The 25,025-nt window shown below is 37.3% G+C and overlaps 1 protein-coding gene across 2 annotated transcripts in view; it reads right to left on the minus strand.

Moving 5' to 3' along the window:
* Nucleotides 1-25,025, minus strand: part of BTBD8 (BTB domain containing 8) — a 117,149-nt gene that overhangs the window by 81,236 nt on the left and 10,888 nt on the right. For both annotated transcript variants that reach the window (XM_019414171.2, XM_019414170.2), the window contains exons 3-4: nt 11,285-11,505; nt 8,254-8,371 (exon numbers count right to left, since the gene is read on the minus strand). In XM_019414171.2, the coding sequence (XP_019269716.2) occupies nt 8,254-8,371; nt 11,285-11,505 (339 nt within the window). The remainder of the gene's footprint in view (nt 1-8,253; nt 8,372-11,284; nt 11,506-25,025) is intronic.

Consider the following 25,025-nt stretch of genomic DNA (forward strand, 5'->3'; position numbering starts at 1 on the left):
CCATGGGATACAGGTATGCTGTTTTGAAGGGACACATGCACCCCCTTGTTTATAGCAGCACTATCAACAATAGCCAAAGTATGAAGAGCCAAAATGTCCATCGGTGGATGAATGGATAAAGAAAATGTGGTATATATATACAATGGAGTATTACTCAGCAATCAAAAAGAATGAAATCTTGCCATTTGCAACTACATGGATGGAACTGGAGGGTATTATGCTAAGTGAAATTAGTCAGTCAGAGAAAGACAAAAATGATATGACTTCACTCATATGAGGACTTTAAGAGACAAAACACATGAACATAACAGACGGGAAACAAAAATAATATAAAAACAGGGAGGGGGACAAAACATAAGAGCCTCATAAATATGGAGAACAAACTGAGGGTTACAGGAGAGGTTATGAAAGGGGGGATGGGCTAAATGGGTAAGGGGCATTAAGGAATCTCCTCCTGAAATAACTGTTTCACTATATGCTAACTAATTTGGATGTAAATTTTAAAAAATAAAAAATGAAATTTTAAAAAAGATGAAAAAAAACTAAATGGGGAAAAAAAAAAAAGAATGGTGATCTTTGACTGTGTAAGTAACCTATGGCTCCAGTAGAGTACTCTATTCTGTAGTACATGGGTGCCAAGGCCACTTTGTCACAGGCTGTTCCCTGCAAATGACTGAGCACATCAGGGACACAAAACAGGCCTATTTCAGAGAGACAGGGCCTTTTCTGATGGGTGATTATGGCCTGGGAACTTTCTAACAGTCTGCCGACTTTCCCTAGAACTGCACCACAGCCTAAGCCATTCCTACCCATGCTTCCATCCTTCCCCTTCTCCTTCCCTCAGGTTCAGATCAACACAACAGTTTAACAGCTCCTCCAGTCACCTCTGGATTCCTTCCCACATTCTCTCATGTGCATTTACCTAATAAATTTCTTGCAAGTCTAACCTCAATCCTCATGTCTGCTTCTCAGAAGACTTGAACTAACACAGCATGCCATTTCCATTTAAGTAAGATTAAATGCATCTGAGACTTACACAATTGGCCTGACTTTAGGATAGAAACTTAGAAAACATTCCTACTTAATTAGGATACAAGCCTCCGTTTCAAAACTAATGCTGTAGATGGCACGGTGTATTAAAAATCCTTGCCAGATTTTTCACTTTCCAAAAAACATGCCGAAAACCATTTTCTCCTTTTGATTAAATTTAATCTCAACTGACAAGGCTGCTTCTGGCTCTGTCAAGATGCCCTAAATTCCCCCTTGCTCTTGCTTTAGTACACTGCTTGCTATTCAATACTTCCTGATGTTAGCTGAACTAGATTCACTACTCCAGGCATAATAGTGGCCTGGATTACTCAGAGAAGCTCTAAAGAAGGACTTTTTTTGACTACAACTTTTTTTTTTTTTTTAAGTAATCTTGCTCCAAGAACACTTTCTAAACTTGTAACTCTACCAAACTAGATAAAGGTTAAGCCCAGGGTAGTGAATCCAAACATTCTGGAGTTGTCACTATTACCTAGTGCACTTCTTTGCAAACATTTTAGAAAACATAAACTATAAAAAAGCCTTCTCTTGAGACATCCATTTTAACATCCACTGACTACAGCTTCCATAGGATTAGGCTTTCCTAAATTAAAAAATGATTTGTAGGGGCGCCTGGGTGGCGCAGTCGGTTAAGCGTCCGACTTCAGCCAGGTCACCATCTCGCGGTCCGTGAGTTCGAGCCCCGCGTCAGGCTCTGGGCTGATGGCTCGGAGCCTGGAGCCTGTTTCCGATTCTGTGTCTCCCTCTCTCTCTGCCCCTCCCCCATTCATGCTCTGTCTCTCTCTGTCCCAAAAATAAAAATTAAAAAAAAAACGTTGAAAAAAAAAAAAAGAAAAAAAAATGATTTGTAAAGTATAATGGATGCCCTATTATCCAACAAAATTAGGACTAATAATTGTTTGGTTAATCAAAAAATTAAGAGGATTTTAAAAATTACTTGTATATATCATAATCATTTTGTTGTAACTTAAATATGGAAAAAGTATAGCATAGGAAATACAGACAATGATACTCTAATAACTGTGTATAGGGACAGTGGTAACTACACTCATCATGGTGAGCATTGCATAATGTATAAGTTGTTGAGTCACTATGTTATGCACTTGAAATTAATATAATATTACATGTCAACTACAATAAAAAAAATCTTTTTACTGGGTGTTAAAACAACTCCAGAAATTCCAAATTATATGGGTAGAAGTAAGCTAAAAAACTTCTATATTCTTCAAGGAGAGAATACCACCAACCACTTGATAATGACTCTGACTTCTTGCAGGAAATTAGCAGTCTGAAAAAAACTCTTTACCCCTAACACTGAACAATCCTTCCTCCTCTGAAACTCTCCAAACTGTCTGCTTGCTCGCTTACAGCCAACCAATCACTGACAAAAGTACCTGAAGACCAGTTAGAACATCTCTCCCACTTCCAAAAACCACATTTTAATAAAACACCTGCCAATTACTTAAAAAAATACATATGAATTCATTCACAAATCTTTCACTGTAAGGTCATTCCCTCTTTTCTTTAATGTGAGTTCACTGGCTAGAACCTTTTATATCTTGCAAAAACTATACGTACACACACCCATAATTTCTAATTCAAACTTCTTTAAGGTGAAGATGATGAGCACTTTGGTGGCTCAGTCGGTTAAGTGTCCGACTCTTGATTTTGGCTCAGGTCATAATCTGTGGGCTCATGAGTTTGAGCCCCGTGTCAGGCTCTGTGCTGTTAGTGTAGATAGCCCCTCTCTGCCCCTTCCCCTCTCTCAAAATTAGTAAATGAACTTCAAAAAAAAAAAAAAAAAAAAGTGAAGAATAAAATCTAAAACTTCTGTGAAGCAACTCAAGTATAGAATCATTTTAGATTTTCCTAACTTCCCCTCAAATTTTATATTGCTCACCTATATTAAATTCAACAGCAACTTTTAAAGCATCTCTCCTTTCCTGGATCTTTCCATTCACTTTAGTTTTCACTGGAACAATAACTCTTTTCATCTTCATGTATCATTGGTTTATTTTGTTAAGTTATGCCATGAAAATAATTAAGTTCAAATGGCATTAAATAGATTTGGGAACAACCCAAGTGACTCCTGGAAGACACAAACTCAGTGATAGGAACAGAAAAGTAGAAGCATACTAGAGAATAGCCTCTTACACCTGACAGTCCGCCCACTGCGCTACTAGCACGTTCTATAAAGAATATCTGAAGAGCAGTTTTAGTCAAGTGTGGTTAAGGAGCTTCTACTGCAGGTGGTTTGTTTTCTTTCAGGCACCCAGAGCCTTTCGCTTTGGTTCCCTACTGCAACCTCCCTCAAAAGCCTGTGGCACCAAGGAATTTTATCTCTTTTCCCTCTACTGTTTGCACATCAAACGCCCCAAGTGGACAAGGTTGACCATTTATCACTAACAAAGTAATTAATATTAAGATGTTAGTGACTCATTTTATTGCATGGTAATTTGGAATTTTATTATAATTATTTCATTAAAGGCTCCTGGCAATCTGAACAAGACGGGATGGCAAACTTTTTCTGTAAAGGGACAGGTAAAAAATATCAGATATAAGTATCAGGCATTACGGGTTACTGTTGCATATGGTTCTTTGTCTTTGGTTGTTTTATATAAAAAGAGAGCAGTGACCAGATCTGAGCCATGGTTTGCCAACCTCCACTATAAGATAAGGTACAATAGGCAACAATGTGTCCCCCTTCCAGGTACCTAATACACATTTGTAGCAACTAACATTTACTGAAAGCTTAGTGTGCCAGCTATTGGGCTAAGTGTTTTGTGTATATCACCTGATTCAATCATCACAGCCATTCTATGCTATAATGACTGTTATTATTCTTTTCACAGATAAAGAAATTGAGACTTGAAGACATTAAGTAACTTCCCAACCATTCTGTAAATGGGGGAGTCAGAATCTAAACACTGAAAGACTGACTTCTGAATAACTAAAATACACACTTCTGAAAAAGCTTTCATGTGAACATATAACTAATACATACCTATGGCACAAACTAGAACACTGACCCGATTCAGTGCTAATTTGCTAAATATTCAGGAAAAAAATTTTTAAAGGGAGAATTGAACACTTTAAATCAATGAATGAAAGTCTAATGGTATAATATCAGGCACTGAGAAGAAAGGTATTTTGGAAATGGTATCAGATCTAGAGTGTCAAAGCTAAAATCAGGACCCACTGCCAAACTTTTTCAATAAAGCAGCACAAGGAAATCTTAATTATGGAACACAGAAGTGCAACAAACAGACTATCTTAAAAATGTAACAGGTTTGGGGTGCCTGGCTGGCTCAGTCAGTAGAAGGTGCAACTCTTTTTTTTTTTTTTTTTATGTTTATTTATATTTGAGAGAGACAGAGCATGAACAGGTGAGGGGCAGAAGGAGAGAGAGAGACAGAGACAGAGACAGAATCTGAAGCAGGCTCCAGGCTCTGAACTGCCGGCACAGAGCCTGACATGGGGCTTGAACCCACGAACCATGAGATCATGACCTGAGCGAAGTCAGGGGCTTAACCAACTGAGTCACCCAGGTGCCCAGAGGGTGCAACTCTTGATCTTAGGATTGTAAATTTGAGTCCCACGATGGGTATAGAGATTATTTAAAAATAAAATCTTAAAAAAAAATTGTAACATTCAACTTTTCTCAGAAAATGCTACAATAATAAATAATGCCATAACATAGGAGATCGGCAATAGATTGGATCAGGAACAAACTTAGGTGTAGGCTGAAGATGACAGAAGGAAATACAAGAAGACAGAAATGTACAATTCATCTAGTAATTGAGAGCAATTTGGGCAGGGAAGTAATGTTACAGAGGTCTACAAAAGAGGATAAAGTGTAGTAGTGTCCCAGGAAGCAATATTCAGGAAAGGAGTAACATAACAAACAGGATCAATGAACTCTAATGGGTACTCCTTTTATTATATATAACCTCCCTCCTCTCAAAAAGAACTCTCTTCAGTTCTCCTTTGAGTAGAAGTATTAGAAATAACAAGGACAAATGTGTGTGAAGAGTGAAGAGGATGCTTCAAAGGGCAAAAGACCTATGTAGATGGAGAAGAATACGGTAAATGTGACTTTTCCTGGAGGCCTATTGCTGTTCCACCATTCCCTGGGTTGGGGGGAAATGCAAGTGATCCAAACCATGTTTCTCTGCTTGTCCCACATAAGTAAAGTGCATACAAGCTGTTGCTACCATCTCCACAAAAGCTTGTATCAAAGGCCTATTGCCTGGATGAGAAAAGCAAATACCCATACAGTACTTTAAAGTAATTTAATCCTCATAATCACCTTGTGAGATGAGTACTTTAAGAAACTCCATGTTTGATGAGGATGGTGAAGCACAGAATGGTTAAATGCCCAAATTCACATAGGTAAAGGATAGTAGAGCTAGAATTCAAACCCACAAAGAAAGGTTCTACACACAGTTCACACACTCTTAAACACTCTGTTATAAAATGACTTCTTTGGCTTAATTGTGCCACCGCAAGCAAGTGAATGGCATAAGACTGTCTTGAAGCATTGCTATGAAGAGCTCCCGGCACTAAGCTGGGGATCAAAATAAAGACTGGACAGAGCAACTAGCAACTTGGAGAGATAATCTTGGAAGAACCAGATATCAGGGATGTTTTTGAGGGAGGACCTTGACCACGAGGGAAAGACAGGGACTCAAGAAAAGAAGAAACTACCTCATTACCACATCAATTTGGACATATTAAACTAGCAAACTAAACTGTTATAAAGACCTAATGAGAATGTAATTCTGATAATAAATCCTGGTATTTGTGAGTACTTGCCTGATATTTTAATATATCAGTACATATAAATTAAAAATTAAAACGGCCATATCACAAATGGATTTTTAGTCACACCACTAAGATAAATGCTGACATTGATTAGCTAGAACAAGAAGTTATTCAGAAAGTTCTGATGTTGGGCTTTAGACTACATGATATGAATATGTGTCTTCTGAACTACTGACATAATATTCCTTAAACTGAATAATACAATTATTATGTACTAAACAGAGAGTTGTTCAAGTTTGGACTAGAATGGCAATCTTGAGATTGAGAATTTGCCACTGTAACTCACATAAGTGTGCTAACAACAAAGTAGGAAAACTAAAGCCAGATCTTCTTAGAACATATGCTCAGGAAGTTGCCTTTCTAGGGAGTATATATTTTTATTGCTTGGTGAACAAAATAAACCAGAAATGTGAGCAAGAACTCTCCTGGAATACAAACCTAATATTCTGGATCCAGTTCCTAAAACATAGTTCACTGTCAAGCAGCACACAGAGACCAAATATAAACACTGTTTGAGGATATATTGCAAATGATCACAAGGTCTTGCTTTCCCTGTATGAGAGCAATAACCTTAGGGCTCTATAAATAAAACTTTGGTAGAATGTCCATGTGGTTTCAAGAAAAACCTGAACACATCGGGGCACCTGGGTGGCTCAGTCGGTTGAGCGACTGACTTCGGCTCAGGTCATGATCTCACGGTTTGTGAGTTCGAGCCCCACGTCGGGCTCTGTGCTGACAGCTTGGAGCCTGGAGCCTGCTTCGGATTCTGTGTCTCCCTCTCTCTCTCTCTGCCCTTCCCCCACGCATGCTCTGTCTTTCTCTGTCTAGAAATAAACATTAAAAAAAAATTAAAAAAAAAAAAGAAAAACCTAAACACATAATTAATCTTTAAAATAAAATTGCATTGCTTCCCTTCACCAAAAAGAAAGACACAAACACACACATGTACACACACACACACACACACACACACAATTTGGGAAATATATATACATGATATGGAAAATATTAATAAATCTGTATTGGGGCACCTGGGTGGCTCAGTTGATGAAGCATCTGACTCTTGGTTTTGGGCCAGGTCATGATCTTACGGTTTGTGAGTCCGAGCCTTGTGTTGGGCTCTATGCTGATAGCATGGAGCCTGCTTGGGATTCCTTCCCTCTCTCTCTCTCTCTCTCTTTCCCCCTATTTGTCCCCCACTCACGTTTGCTTTCTCTCTCTCAAAATAAACATTTAAAAGTATATATAATTCTGCATTATACTCTGCATTTTACTATGTATAATGCAGATTTCATAAAAATTTGAAAAAATGTGCATATGTAGTTCTTATAATTACAAAATACATGTTCCCAAGAGAAAAGTTCAAATTTTGAATGGTAAACAGTCTGATAAAAACTGGTAATCCTAGAGTTTAGCAATGTACTCCTGTCAATTAACTGGCAAAGCCAATATGATTTTTAAGAGCACAAACATCACTACTGGCGGCATGGCGGATTCTTATAATCTGAACCCATTGCTAATTTCATCAAGAATGTGAACCCTTGAACCTAGAAGACTGCTTCTTGCCACTACTAATAGTCTGGTTCTTTCTCTTCAGGAGAACCAGAATAACTTATCAACATTCTATTTGAAACACAAAGAGAGGGAGAAAAAAGAGACCGGGTTCCTCAGTTTTCTGGTTCTGTTTCTAGTCCCTTTGAGGTCCATCTGTACTTCTTTCCCTTGAATTCCAAAAGAAAATCTGTATTTCTTATTAAAATTTGTTATTCTTTTCAGCAGATTTTAGTTACTTGCAAAAAAGAGTAGGCTTTAATTTGAAATCCAAAAGCCTAGAATGTCTAAGCAACCCAATTGTAAAGCACAATAATGGTTTTTAAAAAGTACATTGAAATATTAAACCTCCTAATCAACACTATTCATAAGAATATCTATTCTAAATCAAAGACTTCGAGCCAAAATGCATCCAGAGAAAATACATGTCATTCATGTAGAAGTAATCATTCTCAATACTATAATGCCTGTGAAATTAAAAACTGCATTTAATTACATTTTCTGTGACAGTGGCTTTCAAACCTATTTTAGGCAACAGAGTATTTTTTCCTAATGAAATCTTAGGTTCATGTCCAACGCAAAGCAGACATCTGTTCTGGCTGAAGCACGCACACATATCTGGGTGGGGCGATGCATGCCTGTGTGAGCCTCAGGCAGAATACCCTGCCTAATGTCCAACTTCCTCCCCTGTCAAAGGCCCCCTGCGGCATCACCATGAAACCCCTTTTACTTTTGTGAATAAGAGCTTGAAAACCACTGTGCTAGAGACAGCCACCCTTTTAATCTTTACTTTCACAACCAACACACCAAATCAATCACATGCCTATTTACCTGTGAGCTTTAAAATTTTTTCCATCAACATAAATATCAATATCTGGGCAACAATGTTTCACGTATAGTTTCAATAAATCTTCTCCTAATTCAGATGCAGGATCCAAGTCATAATTATCTTTAAAAGAGAAAAACAAAACTAAAAAATAGTTTATTATAAATATACAAAAATTTTGTGTTTTAATATTAACCTAATTTTTCTCCCCATAATTATCTTGATTAGCTACTAAGAGAGAACAACAGTAACTGAAATACTGAACTGGTGAATTCAAAATAAAACAATTTAAAAATCATCTATATCTTATTTTGAAATATAAACTTCAACTTATATTTAAATACAAACATATCTTTTAATGTAGGTACATATTTAAATGTACATAATATTATACAAAACTATACACCAAAATTGAAGCCACTTTATGAACTCTTAAGATGCTAGAAAATTTTCCAATTTTGATATCCTTTTTCACTACCTAATTCCTTCCTACTCTTGTTCATGAATTTTTGGTGAGAATGACATTTAAACCAACAGATTCTCAACTGGAAGCAATGGGATTTGTTCAGCACTTAAGAAAATAAGTATTTTAAAAAGTATCTCTACTTCAAAAGATTTATCATTCAGAAAGTGAGGAGTGAAATGTAAAACATGTTTACATTTTAAGAAATCACTACACTATATATCATAGCTATATCAATCCAGAAACTTTAGTCAGTACATCTGCTGAGGATCTGTCATTGGGGACAGATTCCCACTAACCAAATTACAAATTTATAAATTTATATACTTATAAGCCAGAACGTCATTATTGGTCCTATACCAAAAGACAGCCAGAATCCAACCACAACTCAGTATCTCCATAGCTACCACTGCAGTCCAAGCCACCATCACCTCGCACCTAGATTTCTGCAATAACTTCCCAACACATCTCCCACTCTTGACTCCCACAGTCTATTTTTGACAAAGCATTTAGAGGCATGTTTTAAAATGCAATTCAAATCCTGATCCATCCCAGTTCAAAACCTTATGGCTCTGTCCTTTTTTTTTTTTTTTTTTTTTTTACAGTAAAAGCCAAAGTCTTACAATGGCTTACCAGGCCCCACAACATCTGGCTCCTCACTATGCAGGTGGTTGGGGACTAGTCCGAGCTCTCTCATCCTGGAGGGCAACAGCTGCCCAATGCAGGCTGACGGGGTGCATACTGTGCACCTGACTCTAATCTGCATAACAGTATAACCCTTAGTGTCAGAATTGAATTGTTGGATACCCAGTTGATACTGGATAATTGGTTGGTGTGGAGAAAAAAACACCCACATTTTGGTGTCAGAAGTGGTGCCAAGAAAAAAAAACCACAATCACTGAAACCCAAAACTCAATGTTCCTCAAGCTGAAGTCATCGTTCCACTCTATCCTAATCTTCCTCTGCTTATACTCCATAAGCCTGCCAAATAGTACCACCCAAACTCTCTAAAATGGCTTATAAGGAGGGGCGCCTGGGTGGCTCAGTCAGTTAAGCGTCTGACTTCAGCTCAGGTCATGATCTCACAGTCCATGAGTTCGAGCCCTATATCAGACTCTGTGCTGACAGCTCAGATCCTGCAGCCTGCTTGGGATTCTGTGTCTCCCTCTCTCTCTCTGCACCTCTCCTGCTCACACTCTGTCTGTCTCTCTTTCTCTCAAAAATAAATAAACATTAAAAAAATGGTTTATAAGGAAAGTGACTACTAGTCTTGGTTTGCCTGGGACAATCCCAGTTAATGCCTGTTGCCCCAGAGTAATTATAAACTGCAATAATAACTTTGCACTCTTTCAAAAGTATCCAAATTTGGACAATAAGAAATAAGGTCATCCTTTATATAAGGTTTTCAGTGATCTGGCTTCTGCTTGTATCTCCAGGTTCATCTCTTACTGTGACCATTCTTGTCCCCTCTTCCATCCCGGTCCTACAACAAACTATTACCAGTCTTCAAAATTTGCTCTGTGCCTGGGGTCGTTCTGCCTCTAATAGGCAGGTCATGTTTTTTCCTTTGCCTGTAGTACTTCTCCCCTAAACTCTTTAGCCTGGCTAACTCCTGTTTTTTTCCACTGAGATTCAACTCAGATATCACTCCTTTCTATCTCTCCGTCTTCATCTCTAACTCTATATGCAGAGGAGGATGGGCAGATCTGCCAGAAACCTATGAAAGTCTCCTAATTTTGGTGTTCCTCTCTTGTGGTGCAATGCCACTGCATGTGCAAGGTAACATCAGGTCACATAACCTTGTGGGGACTGGGGGTTGGGAACTGGCACTAAGACACTATGTAAGTAATAAACAGTCAATTTTGTGATCCAGAGATTTCAAGGTTCCTGTTAGAATATCTATTACTATATCAGTATCATTTATACTTTTATCTATCTGTACTATTCCTGTGCCCTTAACATCCTCCTTCTGCCAATTCACAATAGTTCACAAACTATAACCCTTCTGACACTCACCTCCACAAACTAAAGTTATTTTTCAAGGACAAACACCATATTTGCTATACTATTTATGTATTTCTTAACATGTGTAAAACTGTATCATTTTTATTAGATTCCTATCTTTTTAAAACATAGCACAACAAAATTTTCAGTAATTTTTTTGTCATGATAAAATATAATGGTGATTTTTATGCTGCATATTGTTTTTAAGTAGTGCCTGTATTGTGTTATAACAGAACTGACTCTACAGTCTGCTAAAGCTTTCATTGGTATAGATAAGAATAAGGATGGTGACGTGGAGGTTTAAGAGGAGAATTGTGAATTATATGTGTATTTATTCAGATTAATACCATCTCCAATTGTTTGGGAAAACTAGGAGTTTCACTTACCCATAAAAAATTTACTTTCAGTTACTTTTATTACATCTACTTTCATTCTACCTTTATTTCATCTCCTATAAAAAAGAGATCAGTAGAATTGATTTTTGAAATATGTTTTCTCCAACTGTATCAGAATATAATTACTTTCACAGCTATACAATTTTTATAAAAATCCACCAAAAAATAGCTCACCAGTAGAAATTAAATTATGTACTCCAACATCGACATCCTCTGGAACTTCATGCTTCTGAAGAGAACAATCAGATGACTCTACAGATGATCTTCCATCGTTGTCAGTGCAGATTCCAAAGCTGAAGTCACATTTCTTTTGTGGCACTCCCCTCACCACTATCTTTTTCCTAACAATTTCTTCTTCATAGTTTCTTATGTTTCTGTCTGATGAATATACAACCCTAAAAGAATATGTAAAGTATTACTAAAAATGTTAGTGATTCTTAAAAGCTAGTTTACCAAGCACTGCCTTCATATAAAACAACGACATAATTTTATAACTATTTTTATCTGGGCTAACTGGAAAAAAGATCAATCTCAAAGAGCAGAAAGTTTTAAAAGTAGTCTTTAAAATATTTTAATGTTCAGAATATATAATACCATCAAACTAGACGACCCAGATGAAATGGACAATTCCTAGAAAGGCACACACTACCAAACCTGACTTAAGAAGAAATAGAATAACTGAACGGTCTGTTCAGGTATAGGTCTTATACCAACTAGAGAGACTGAGTTAGTAATCAAAAACTTCCCACAAAGAGAAATCCAGAACTAGATGGCTCCACAGGTGAACTTAACCAAATGCTTAAAGAATTAACACCAATCCTTCACAAACTTTTCCAAAAAACATAACTCAGAACACACTCTAACTCATTCTGAGGCCATTATTACCTGATACAAAAGCAGACAAAGACATCATAAGAAAACCACAGACTAATATTCCTTATTAATATAGATGAAAAAATTCCTTAGCAAAGTAATAGCAAACTGAATCTAGCAACATATAAAAAGTATTATACATTACAAACAAATGGGGTTTATTTCAGGAATTCAAGGGTAGCTAAGCAAATAAAAATCAATATTATACATCATATGCTATAGTCTGAATATTTGTATACCCTCAAAATTCTCTAAGAGGTAATTAGGTGGAGCCCTCATGAATAGGATTAGTACCCTTATATAAGAAGCTCCAAAAAGATCCCTCTCCTCCTTCCACCATGAGCACAGTGAGAAGTCAGCATCTGCAACCCAGAACAGGGTTTTCACCAGAATCCTACCATACTGGCACTCTGACCTTGAGCTTCCAGCCTCTAGAACTAAGAGAAATAAATTTTTTTTGTTTATATGCCACTCAGTCTGTAGTATTTTGTTACAGCAGCCCAAAGACCTCACAAAACCTTTTAAATTTAGTCCTCTTAGCAGGACTAAGACACCATATCAACAGGACAAACACCATATGATCACCTCAATAGATGCAGAAAAAGCATTTGACAAAATCCAATACCCTGTCAAAATAATACACTCAAAAAAACTAGGAATAGAAGGAAAGTCCCCAACCTGATAAAGAACATCTATGAAAAACCCACAGCTAACACTGTATTTAATAGTACAAGACTGAAAGCTTTCCTTCTAAATCAGAAAGGATGCCTGCCTGTTCTTATTACTTCTATTCAACATTTAACTGGAGGTTCTAGCCAGGGGATTAGGCAAGAAAAAGAAGAGGCATCTGGATTGAAGGAACAAGTAAAGCTATCTCTATTTACAAATGGCAAACTTATATACAGAAATCCTTGGAAATCCACTACAAAAACTATTTGTTAACCACGTTCTACAAGGTTGCAGGATACAAAATCAATATGCAATAATCAACCATATTTTTAGATACTAACAATGAACAATCCAAAACAAAATTAGAAAATAATACCATTTATAATAGCATCAAAAAGATAAAACACTTAAGGACATATTTCACCAAAAAGCATAAGACTTGTATGCTGAAAACTATAAAATGATGCTGAAAGCAATTTTATAAATGGAAATACATTCCAGATGATTTAATATTGTTAGAATGGCAGTACTCTCTGGGGCACCTGGGTGGTTCAGTTAGGTTAAGCAACCCACTTCGGCTCAGGTCATGATCTCTCACGGCTTGTGGGTTCAAGCCCTGCATCTCGCTCTCTGCGGTCAGTGCAGAGCCCACTTCAGATCTTCTGTGCACCCCCCCAACCCCTCTCCCAACTAGCTCTTTCTCTCTCTTAAAAATAAACATTTAAAAAAAGATGGCAGTACTCTCTCAATTGATCTACAGATATAATGTATTATCTATCAAAATTCAACTACTTTTCTGCAGAAATCAAAAAATCAATCCTAAAATTCAAACATAAATGCAAGGGACCCAGAATAGTCAAAACAATCTTGACAAAGAACAAAGTTGGACAATTCATAAGTTCCCAAATTTCTAAGCTTCCTACAAAGCTACAATCATCCATACTATGTGGTAATGACATGAGAATAAACATATAAATCAGTGGAACAGAACTGACTATTCAGAACTACATATATATGCAACAAATTTTGACAACAGTGTTGTGATTTTGTGATTTATAATATGAAATATATATTTGGTCTTTGCCTAGTGTTCTGGGCACATATTTCCTAAAACCCTTATAATTTCCTATGCAAGAGCCATAGAGACATCTTTTGTTATAATATTTAGCTTTGTTCTTAGCTTCTGAAATAAAAGGAATAAAAGTGAAATGGATGGCTTTTCTTATTCATAACAGGCCCTTTGAACCACAGCAGAGTTTACATTAATGAGCTAGGTGACATCTGGAAAGTCACCACGGATGGGCGCTGGTTGGCAAGAGAGAATCATCAATGGCCAATGACTTAATCCATCATGTCTATGCAATAAATCCTCCATATCTAAAGGATGGGATTTGGAGAACCTCTTGGTTGTTGAACACATGGAGGTGCTGGGAGAGTGGTGTACCCACAGAGGGCATGGGAGCTCCACACCCCTTTCCACATCCTAGCCCTTTGAATCTCTTCCATCTGGCTGTTCTTGAGTTATATCATTTTTTAGATAATTGGCAATCTAGCAAGTATAATCTTTTCCTGCATTCTATGAGTTATTCTAGCAAATTAATTGAACCTGAGAAAGGGTTTATGGGAACCTCCAATTCACATCTGGTTGGTCAGAAGCACAGAGAAGGAACAACTTGGACTTGCAACTGGCATCTGAAAAGGTTGGGGACAGTCTTATGGAACTGAACCTTTAATCTGTGGGATCAAATAATATCTCCAAGTAGTGTGAGAATTGAGTTAAATCTGTAGGACACCCAGCTGGTGTCTGGAGAATCTCAGAATTGTTTGGTATGGGGGAAAACTCCCACCCATTTGGTGACCAGAAAGGTCAGAAGTGACATATTCTCTGAGTAGAGTACTAAAAGTAAAGGAGACACACAATAACATGTTCTTCCTTTACAGGTGTCCAGAAAATCCAACAGGAAAAGACTAGGCTCTTCAAAAGTCGGTGCTGAGACAACTGGATATCCAAATGCAAAAAAGCTGGATATGAGCTTCACAGTACATACAAAAATTAATTCAGAATAGGTTAAAGATCTAAATGTAAGAATTTAAAAAGTATACAAAGGTATAAATCTTCATGACCTTGGATTAGGGAATGGTTTCTTACATATAACCCCAAAAACACAAGTAACAAAAAAAAGACAAAATGAAAATCACAGAAATTATAAACTTTTGTACTTTCAAGGACACTATGAACAAAGTTAAAAGACAACTCACAGAATGGGAGAAAATGCTTGCAAATCACATACCTGATAAGAAACTTGTAACTAGAATATATAAAGAATTTTAAAAATTCTTTTATATAGAATAAAATTCTTACATAGAGACTATATAACAAGTAAAAACAGGGCACCTAGGTAGCTCAGTGAGTTAAGCGGCCAACTCCTGATTTTGGCTCAGGTCGTGATCTCACAGTTTATGGGATGGAACCTCATGTTAACAGCACAGAGCCTGCTTGGAATTCCCTCTCTCCCTCTCTCTCTGCCCCTCCCCTGCTTGTGTGCTCGCTCTCTCTCTCTCTCAAAATAAATAAACATTAAAAAAAATAAAAACAAAAAATTAATACAGAATATATAAAGAATTAAAAAATATAAATCATGTTCAATAATATAAAGATAAATGATTCAACTTACAAATGGGCAAAGAATATGAATAGAGATCAGGACGCCTGGGTGACTGAGTTGTTTAAGAATCTGACTCTTGATTTCAGATCGGGTCATGATCTCGCTGTTCATGAGTTCAAGCCCCACATCGGGCTCTGCTTGGGATTCTCTCTCTCTGTCCCTCCCCAGCTTGTACACATCCTCTCTGTCTCTTTCAAAATAAATAAACTTTAAAAAATTATGTATAACAAAAAGAATGTGAATAGAGTTTACCAAAGAAAATATATAATAGCCAATATGCACACAAAAAAGATATTCAACATCATTAGCCATCAGAGAAATGCAAATCAAAACCACAATGAGATACCTTTCACACCTACTAAGGTGGCTATAATCAAAATGACAGATAACAACAAGTGTGGTCAAGAATGTAGAGAAATTGGAATCCTCATACATGCTGGTAGGAATGTAAAATGGTGTAGCCTCTTTGGAAAAGAGTCTGGCATTTCCTCAAAAGTTTACCATATGATCCAGCAATTTCCCTCCTAGGTATATAACATGAGAGAAATGAAAACATGTTCACACAAAAATGTGCACATCAATGTTCAGAGTGGAATTATTCATAACAGCCAAAAAGTCAAAACAACCCAAATGTCTATCAACTCATGAATGGATAAACAAAATATGGTATATCCATATGCATAGAAGAGATTTAACATAGCAGCCCTGACTACTATCTTTTAAAAGATTTAATTATAAGGTTAGCCCTTGGCTTGTATCTGAGAACATGATTTTAGGAGTTTTCCTGGAATTCTATAAATGATAAGGGTGGCTTGTTATGTTTAAACTATTTACACGAACAATATGGGTTATGTTAAACACCCGCTTGCCTTCCAGGAGTCTGGAATATGGATGCGAAATAGACACAGGGTGCCTACATGACAAATGCTTAGTAAAAACCATGGGCACTGAGCTTCTAATGAGCTCCCCTGGTTGGCAACATTTCGGAAGTGCTGTCACAACTCATTGCTAGGGGAATTAAGCATGTACTGTGTGACTCCACTGGAAGAAGACTCTTGGAAGCTTGTACCTCGTTTCCCATGGACTTCACATCATGTGCCTTTTCTCTTTATTTCTTTTGTAATAAATCGTAGCCTAGAATATGACTATGTGCTGAGTCCTAGGAGCCCTCCTAGCAAATCATCAAACCTGAGGATGATCTGGATGATCCTTTATCCATCATACAATGAAATATTGAGCCACGAAAACCAATGAAGTACTGATAAACACCACATCAATGAACCTTGAAAACATCACACCAAGTTTAAAAAGCCAGACATAAAGGGATGTGTACTATATGATTCCATTTATATGAAATGCCCAGAATAGGCAAAACCATAAAGGGAGAAAGTAGATTATTGGTTGCCAGGAACTGGGAGAAAAGAGAGTGAGGTGTGATTGCCGGGGGCATGGAATTTCCTTTTAGGATGGTGAAAATATTCTGGAATTGGAGACGTGATAGTGGCAAAACACTGTAAATATACTAAAACCACTGAATTTACACAGTTTAAAAGAGTGAATTTTAAGGTGTGTGAATTATAGTTCAATTTTTTAAAAGACTGAGAATAGGAGAGGAATTGGAGCAGTGTAGTAAGTAACTCTTGAGCTTTAATATAAAAGGGAAAAGAGCATTAGAGTACTCACTGGTAAAGTATTAGTTGGAAAGGAAATGAGGTCAAGAAAGGCTTCTGTTATTTTTAAGGTGGGGATAAAATATCATGTTTATATACCAATGAGAAGATGCAAGAGAAAAGGAACTCTTTTTGGGAAAGTGAAATTGCTGGAGAAATGTCCCTCAATAGGTGGAAAGAAATACGGTGAGATCTGGTAGACAAGTGGAAGGAATGGTTATAGAAGCACTGAAAGTTCTTCAATAGTAACAGGAGAGAAGACAAAATATATGGTACAAATGCAACTAAATGAATAGATGTGGGAACAGTTCGTGAAAGTTCTCTTCTAACTGCTTTGATTTTCTTAGTGAAATAGAAAGAAAGCTCATCAAGTGAGAAGGAAGATGGGGGAAGAGCAACTGAAGGTCAAAAAAAAAAAGGTGGTGTGAAATAATCTAGGAAAGGACGAGAGCAAACGGGACTAGGGAAATAAAGTATGACTACATGCAGTATGACTGACTGACAGCACTAAGTGCCTACTTAAGGCATTGATTTAAAGTGAGACCATAGCCAAAGTAATATTGAAGAAGAAAACCAAAGTGGGAGGCATCACAATCCCAGACTTTAGCCTCTACTACAAAGCTGTAATCATCAAGACAGCATGGTATTGGCACAAAAACAGACACATAGACCAATGGAATACAATAGAGACTCCAGAATTGGACCCACAAATATATGGCCAACTAATCTTTGACAAAGCAGGAAAGAATACCTAATGGAAAAAAGACAGTCTCTTTAACAAATGGTGCTGGGAGAACTGGACAGCAACATACAGAAGAATGAAACTAGACCACTTTCTTGCACCATTCACAAAAATAAACTCAAAATGGATGAAGGACGTGAATGTGAGACAGGAAACCATCAAAACCCTAGAGGAGAAAGCAGGAAAAAATCTCTCTGACCTCAGCTGCAGCAATTTCTTACTCGACACATCTCCAAAGGCAAGGGAATTAAAAGCAAAAATGAACTATTGGGACTTCATGAAGATAAAAAGCTTCTGCACTGCAAAGGAAACAATAAACAAAACTAAAAGGCAACCGATGGAATAGAAAAAGATATTTGCAAATGACATATCGGACAAAGGGCCAGTATCCAAAATCTATAAAGAACTCACCAAAGTCCACACCCGAAAAACAAATAATCCAGTGCAGAAATGGGCAGAAGACATGAACAGACACTTTTCTTCTAAAGAAGACATCCAGATGGCCAACAGGCACATGAAAAGATGCTCAATGTCACTCATCAGGGAAATACAAATCAAAACCACACTGAGATACTACCTCACGCTTGTCAGAATGGCTAAAATGAACAAATCAGGAGGCTATAGATGCTGGAGAGGATGTGGAGAAATGGGAACCCTCTTGCAGTGTTGGTGGGAATGCAAATTGGTGCAGCCGCTCTGGAAAACAGTGTGGAGGTTCCTCAAAAAATTAAAAATAGACCTACCCTATGACCCAGCAATACCACTGCTAGGAATTTACCCAAGGGATACAGGAGTACTGATGCATAGGGGCACTTGTACCCAATGTTTACAGCAGCACTTTCAACAATAGCCAAATTACTGAAAGAGCCTAAATGTCCATCAACTGATGAATGGATAAAGAAGATGTGGTTTATGTATACAATGGAGTACTACTTGGCAATGAGAAAGAATGAAATCTGGCCATTTGTAGCAACGTGGATGGAACTGGAGAGTGTTATGCTAAGTGAAATAAGTCAGGCAGAGAAAGACAGATACCATATGTTTTCACTCATACATGGATCCTGAGAAACTCAACAAAAGACCAGGGGGGAGGGGGAGGGGGGAAAAGTTACAGAGAGGGAAGGAGGCAAACCATAAGAGACACTTAAATACTGAGAACAAACTGAGGGTTGATGGGGGGGGGGGGGGTTGGGGGAGAGGGGAAACTGGGTGATGGGAATTGAGAAAGGCACATGTTGGGATGAGTACTCGTTGTTGTATGGAAACCAATTTGACAATAAATTACATATATATAAAAAAAAAAGTGAGACCAATTAGCATGTGTTTTTCTCCAGCCATTCAAGTGTGTGGATGCAGGAGTGGAAAAGTCAAAGAGCTGGATTTAAGGTTTGGGATTTTGACTTGCAAATAAGACAAATTCAGAGGGGACAAGGGAAGAGAGGCTATATGTAAAGGAAGTGATATAATGACAAAGAAATTTAAGCTAAGTAAGGATAGAACTGAGGACATGAGAAGATAAGAGACAATAAAAGTGTGGTAAAAGTCATTGCAGGCCCTGATGAAGCCATAAATCATTAGAGTTGGGAGTTTTAAAGGAGTAAGCTAGAAAGATAGGTAGAAGTCAGAGGTTGAGATGCTTGGAATCAAGATTACGAAGGGCTGCAGTTATTGGTAACAATACGACTTAGGATTTGACATGGTAGTGAGGTCATGTAGAGAACAGGATTATTGGAAGACAAGAATTAAAAGAATCAAGAGGCACATACTGGAAACAATACCTGTGTGACAACTGTAATAACCAAGAATTACATTACCAGAGAAATTGACAAGAATTTCTTTGAGAAATGAGGAGAACTGACTTCTGGGAAAGATGGTGGAGTAGGAGGATCCTAAACTCACCTTCTCCCATGATATAACTAAATAACACCCACATCAGTGGAAATAACCCAGGAAACGAACTCAAGACTGGCAGGACAGACTCTCCACAGCTAAATGTAGAGAAGAGGCCACATCCAAAAGGGTAGGAAGGGTGGAGATGCTGTCAGGAGGCAAACAGTTCTTGGGACTGTCCTTGGGAGGGAGGGATGCCATGGGTGTGAAAAGGATGCAACGGGTGTGCACTGCTATATGTGTAAGATGCCATATATAAACCTCATGGTAAACACAAATCAAAAACCAGTAATAGATATGCAAAAAATAAAGAGAAAGGAATCCAAGTATATCACTAAAGAAAGCCAGCAAACCATGAGAGGAGAGTAAGAAAGAAACATAAAGAACTACAAAAACAGCCATAACAAGCAACAAAATGGCAATAAGTCCATGCTTATCAATAATTACTTTGAATGTAAATGGACTAAAAACTCCAATCAAAAGACATAGGGTGATGGAAATAATAATAATAATAAAAAAAGCAAGACCCAGGGCACCTGGGTGACCAGGTGGTTAAGTATCTGATTTGATTTTGGCTCAGGTCATGATCTCAGGGTCATAGGATCGAGCTCCACATTGGGCTCCATGATGAGTATGGAACCTGCTTGGGATTCTCTCTCTGCCCCTTTGTCCCTCTCCCCTGCTCATGCTCGCTCTCTCTCTCTCTCTCTCTCTCTCTCTCAAATTAAAAACAAGTTTTTAAAAAAGCAGGACCCATCTATGTGCTGTCTACGAGAGGCTCATTTCAGACCTAAAGACACATGCAGATTGAAAGTGAAGGGATGGAAAAGCATTTATCATGCAAATGGAAGTGAAAAGAATGCCAGGAGCGTAATACTTACCATGGACAAAATAAACATTAAAACAAAGACTGTAACAAGAGACAAAGAAAAACACTATATAATCACAAAGGGAACAATCCAACAAGATATAATAATTGTACATATTTATGCACCCAAATACATAACACAGTTAATAACAAACATAAAGGAAGTAATAATCCATGGTAATATAATAAAAGTAGGCGACTTGAATTCCCCACTTACATCAATGGGCTGATCATCCAAACACAATCAACACAGGAACAGTAGCTTTGAATGACACATTAGACCAGATGGATCTAACAGATATATTCAGAACATTGCATCCTAAAACAGCAGAATACACACTCTTTTCAAATGCTAATGGAACATTCTCCAGAACAGATCATATATTAGGTCACAAAATAAGCCTCAACAAATTCAAAAAGATCAAAGTCATACCAAGTATCTTTTCCAATCACAATGCTATAAAACTAACCATCAACCATAAGAAAAAATATGGAAAGAACACAAATATATGGAGATTAAATAACATACTACTAAACAATTGAATGGGTTAACCGGAAACCAAAGAGGAAATAAAATGAAGTCAAATGAAAACATGATGGTCCAAAATCTTTGGGATGCAGCAAAAATGCCCTAAGAGGCAACTTTATAGCAATTTAGGCCTACAGTCAAGAAGCAAGAAATCTCAAATAAACAACCTAACCTTCCACCTAAAAGGAGCTAGAAAAAGAAGAAACAGAACTCAGAAACAGTAGAAGAAAATAGTAAAGATCAGAGCAGAAAAAATGATATAGGAACAAAAACAAACAATAGAATATATCAATGGAACCTGGAGCTGGTTCTCTGAAAAGATCAACAAAAGTGATACCTCTAGCCAGATTCATAAAAAGAGAGAGAGAGAACTCAAAATCACAAATGAAAGAGGAGTAATAACAACCAACACCACAGAAATACAAACTTTTAAGAGAATATTATGAAAAATTATATGCCAACAAACTGAACAGTCTAGAAGAAATGGATAAATTCCTAGAAACATACAACCACCCAAAACTGAATCAGGTGACTCCAAAAATTTGAACAGACCAATTACCACCTATGAAATTAAACCAGTAATCAAAAAAAACCCCCACAAACAAAAGTCCAGGATCAGATGGCTTTACAGGGGAATTCTACCAAACATTTAAAGAACAGTTAATACCTGTTCTTCTCAAACATTTCCAAAAAACAGAAGAGAAAGGAAAACTTCCAAATTCATTCTATGATGCTGACATTACCCTGATACAAAAACCAGATAAAGACACAAGAAAAGAAAAACTATAGGTCAATATGATTAACATAGACGCAAAAGTCCTTAACAAAATATTAGCAAACCAAATTCAACAATGCATTAAAAAATTATTCATCATGATCAAGAGGGATTTATTCTTGCAACTCAATCAACATGATACATCACATCAACATGAGAAAAAATAAAAAACATTTGATCATTTGAATAGATGCAGAAAAAGCATTTAAAAAAATACAACATCCATTCACAATAAAAACCCTCAACAAAGTAGGAACAGAGGGAACATTACCTCAACATAATAAAGGCCATATATGAAAAATTCACAACTAACATCAACCTCAATGGGAAAAAACTGAGAGCTTTTCCTCTATGGTCAGGAACAAGACAGGGATATACATTCTCACCACTGGTACTTAACATAGTTCTGGAAGTCCTAGCCTCAGCTATCAGACAACAAAAAGAAAAGGCATCCAAATTGGCAAGGAAGAAGTCAAACTTTCAATATTTGCAGATGACATGATACTCTATATAGAAAACCCGAAAGGCTCCACCAAAAAACTACTAACTAATAAATGAATTCAGTAAAGTAGCAGGATACAAAATCAGTGTACAGAAATCTGTTGCATTTCTATACACTAATAATGAAGCAGCAGAAAGAGAAATTAAGAAAACAATCCAATTTACAATTGTACCCAAAATAATAAAATACCTAGGAATAAACTTATCCAAGGTGGTGAAAGACCTGTACACTAAAAACTATAAAACATCGATGAAAGAAACTGAAGATAACACAATGAAATGGAAATATATTCCATGCTCATTGGGGCACGTGGGTGGCTCAACTGAATGTCCAATTCTTGATTTCAGCTCAGGTTGTGATCCCAGGGTCACGGGATCAAGCCCTGCATGAGGGTCTGCACCAAGTGTGGAGCCTGCTAAGAATTGTTTCTCTCCCTCTGCCCCCTCCCCTATTTGTGCGCTCTCTCTCAAAAAAAAAAAGTGCATATATACATATGTATATATGTATAACTATGTATATGTATGTATATGTGTGTGTATACACAAACTCAACACCAAAAAAACAAATAATCCCATTAAAAAATGGACAGAGGAGGGGCGCCTGGGTGGCTCAGTCAGCTGACCGTCTAACTTCAGCTCAGGTCATGACCTTGCAGTTCGTGAGTTCGAGTCCCACGTTGGACTCTGTGCTGACAGCTCGGAGCCTGGAGCCTGCTTCAGATTCTATGTCTCCCTGTCTCTCTGCCCCTCCCCTGCTCACGCTCTGTCCCTCCCTCTCTCTCAAAAATAAATAAACGTAAAAAAAAATTAAAACCAAAAAATGGGCAGAGGAACTGAGTAGACATTTTTCCAAAGAAGACCGACAGATGACCAACATATGAAAAGATAGTCAATTGCACTCATCATCAGGGAAATGCAAATCAAAACCATTAATTAGCTATCACCTCACAACTGTCAGAATGGCTATAATCAAAAACACAAGAAACAAGTGTTGGCGAGGATATAGAGAAAAAGGAACCCTCGTGCATTGGTGGTAGGAACACAAACTGGTACAGCCACTGTGGAAAATAGTATCAAGGTTCCTCAAAAAATTAAAAATAGAATTATTAAATGATCCAGTAATTCCACTACTGGGTATTTACCCAAAGAATACAAAAACACTAATTGGAAAAGATTATATGCACTCATATGTTAACTGTAGCATTATTTACAAGAGCCAAATTATGGAAGCAACCCAAGTGTCCATCAATAAATGAATGGATAAAGAAGATGTGGTATATATATATAATGAAATATTACTCAGCCATAAAAAAAGAATGAAATCTTGCCAGCTGCAATGACATGGATGGATCTAGAAGATAGAATGCTAAGGGAAGTAAGTCTGCCAGAGAAAGACAAATACCATGATTTCACTCATATGTGGAAATTAAGAAACAAAACAAAAAAGAGACAAACCAAAAAGCAGATTCAACTATAGAGAACAAACAGATGGTTAGCAGAGGGGAGGTGGGTGAGGGAATGGGTGAAATATGTGAAGGGGATTAAGAGTACACCTATCATGATGAACACTGAGTATTGTATAGAATTGCTGAATCACTGTATTGTACACCTGAAACTTATATACTACTGTATGTTAAATATACTAGAATTAAAATTAAAAATTATTAACATTTTTTTTTAAGTAAGAAAAAAGAAGAAATGAGGAAGACTGACTTGGGGGGGTGTCTATAGATGACCGACTAGTGATATAGACTGCCAAGATGAGATTCAAAGAAAAGCAGTTTAGGAAGATGGGAGAGAGAAAGATATAAAGGTAGCAATTAAGTATTCAAGTGTTTTAAAATGCACCTGGGAATTGGCTTTATTCAGGTATGCTGAGGCCAGATGATTAGGAAATGCATGCCATTGAAAAAATAGTTTGTAATTTATAATCCCCAAGCAGAGAGAGACACACCCCAACCAGGAATGGCCACATGGAGAAGAAATAGGGTTGGTCTGGAGGCTGAAGGAGGGAGATGTAAAGGCATAGGCAGAACCCTTTTCTTTTGTTTTCTGAGGGAAGGCATGGGTGACATAAGATAAGCAGCTGAAGGAGCTTAATATTAGATAGTTTGAATAATCGGAATTGGGGGTGGGGAGGATGGGGGGCTCTGGGCTATAAGGGTGACCTTTCGTTTTCTGATACTTTGCCCTGGGAAGATTAGGGCAGAGGAATATTGCCTTTTGGAATATAAGAATCAGATAAAGGAGGTAGGTGTTGAAATGGATTCAGGATTACTTGGTGTGCTCACAGGAATTACCTAACCCTGGGAGGAGCAATCTCTCCCCAGTGAGGCCGCAGATGTCAGAACATCAATAATACAGAAAATATAGTTAAATATGGGTAATACAACAAAACACCTATCCCACCCACTTCCAGCCCTACTAGTATAAGAAATATGAGAGAGAAAATAACCACTACCTGGAAAAGCTGCAGAGGAAATACAGTGTTTTCTTCTGTGCTATTCTATGTGTTTACCTTACTGACAAGTTATCTTAGCATCCCCCAGTTATTGATGGTAAACTGAAAATTCAAAGGTCATGCCTCTTTGAAAAAAAAAAAAACAATGGAATAAACAGTTGAAGTGTGAAAAAAGAAAGGTCTTTCCTCTTTTTTTCCTCACACACACATGCACACACACAAACATATATACACTCTGACAACTATAACAGGGTAAGTCTTGGGAAATCAA

The sequence above is a fragment of the Panthera pardus genome, unplaced genomic scaffold (genome assembly GCF_024362965.1).
Source record: "Panthera pardus isolate Hobbes unplaced genomic scaffold, ASM2436296v1 HiC_scaffold_11, whole genome shotgun sequence".
Taxonomy (NCBI): Eukaryota; Metazoa; Chordata; class Mammalia; order Carnivora; family Felidae; genus Panthera; species Panthera pardus.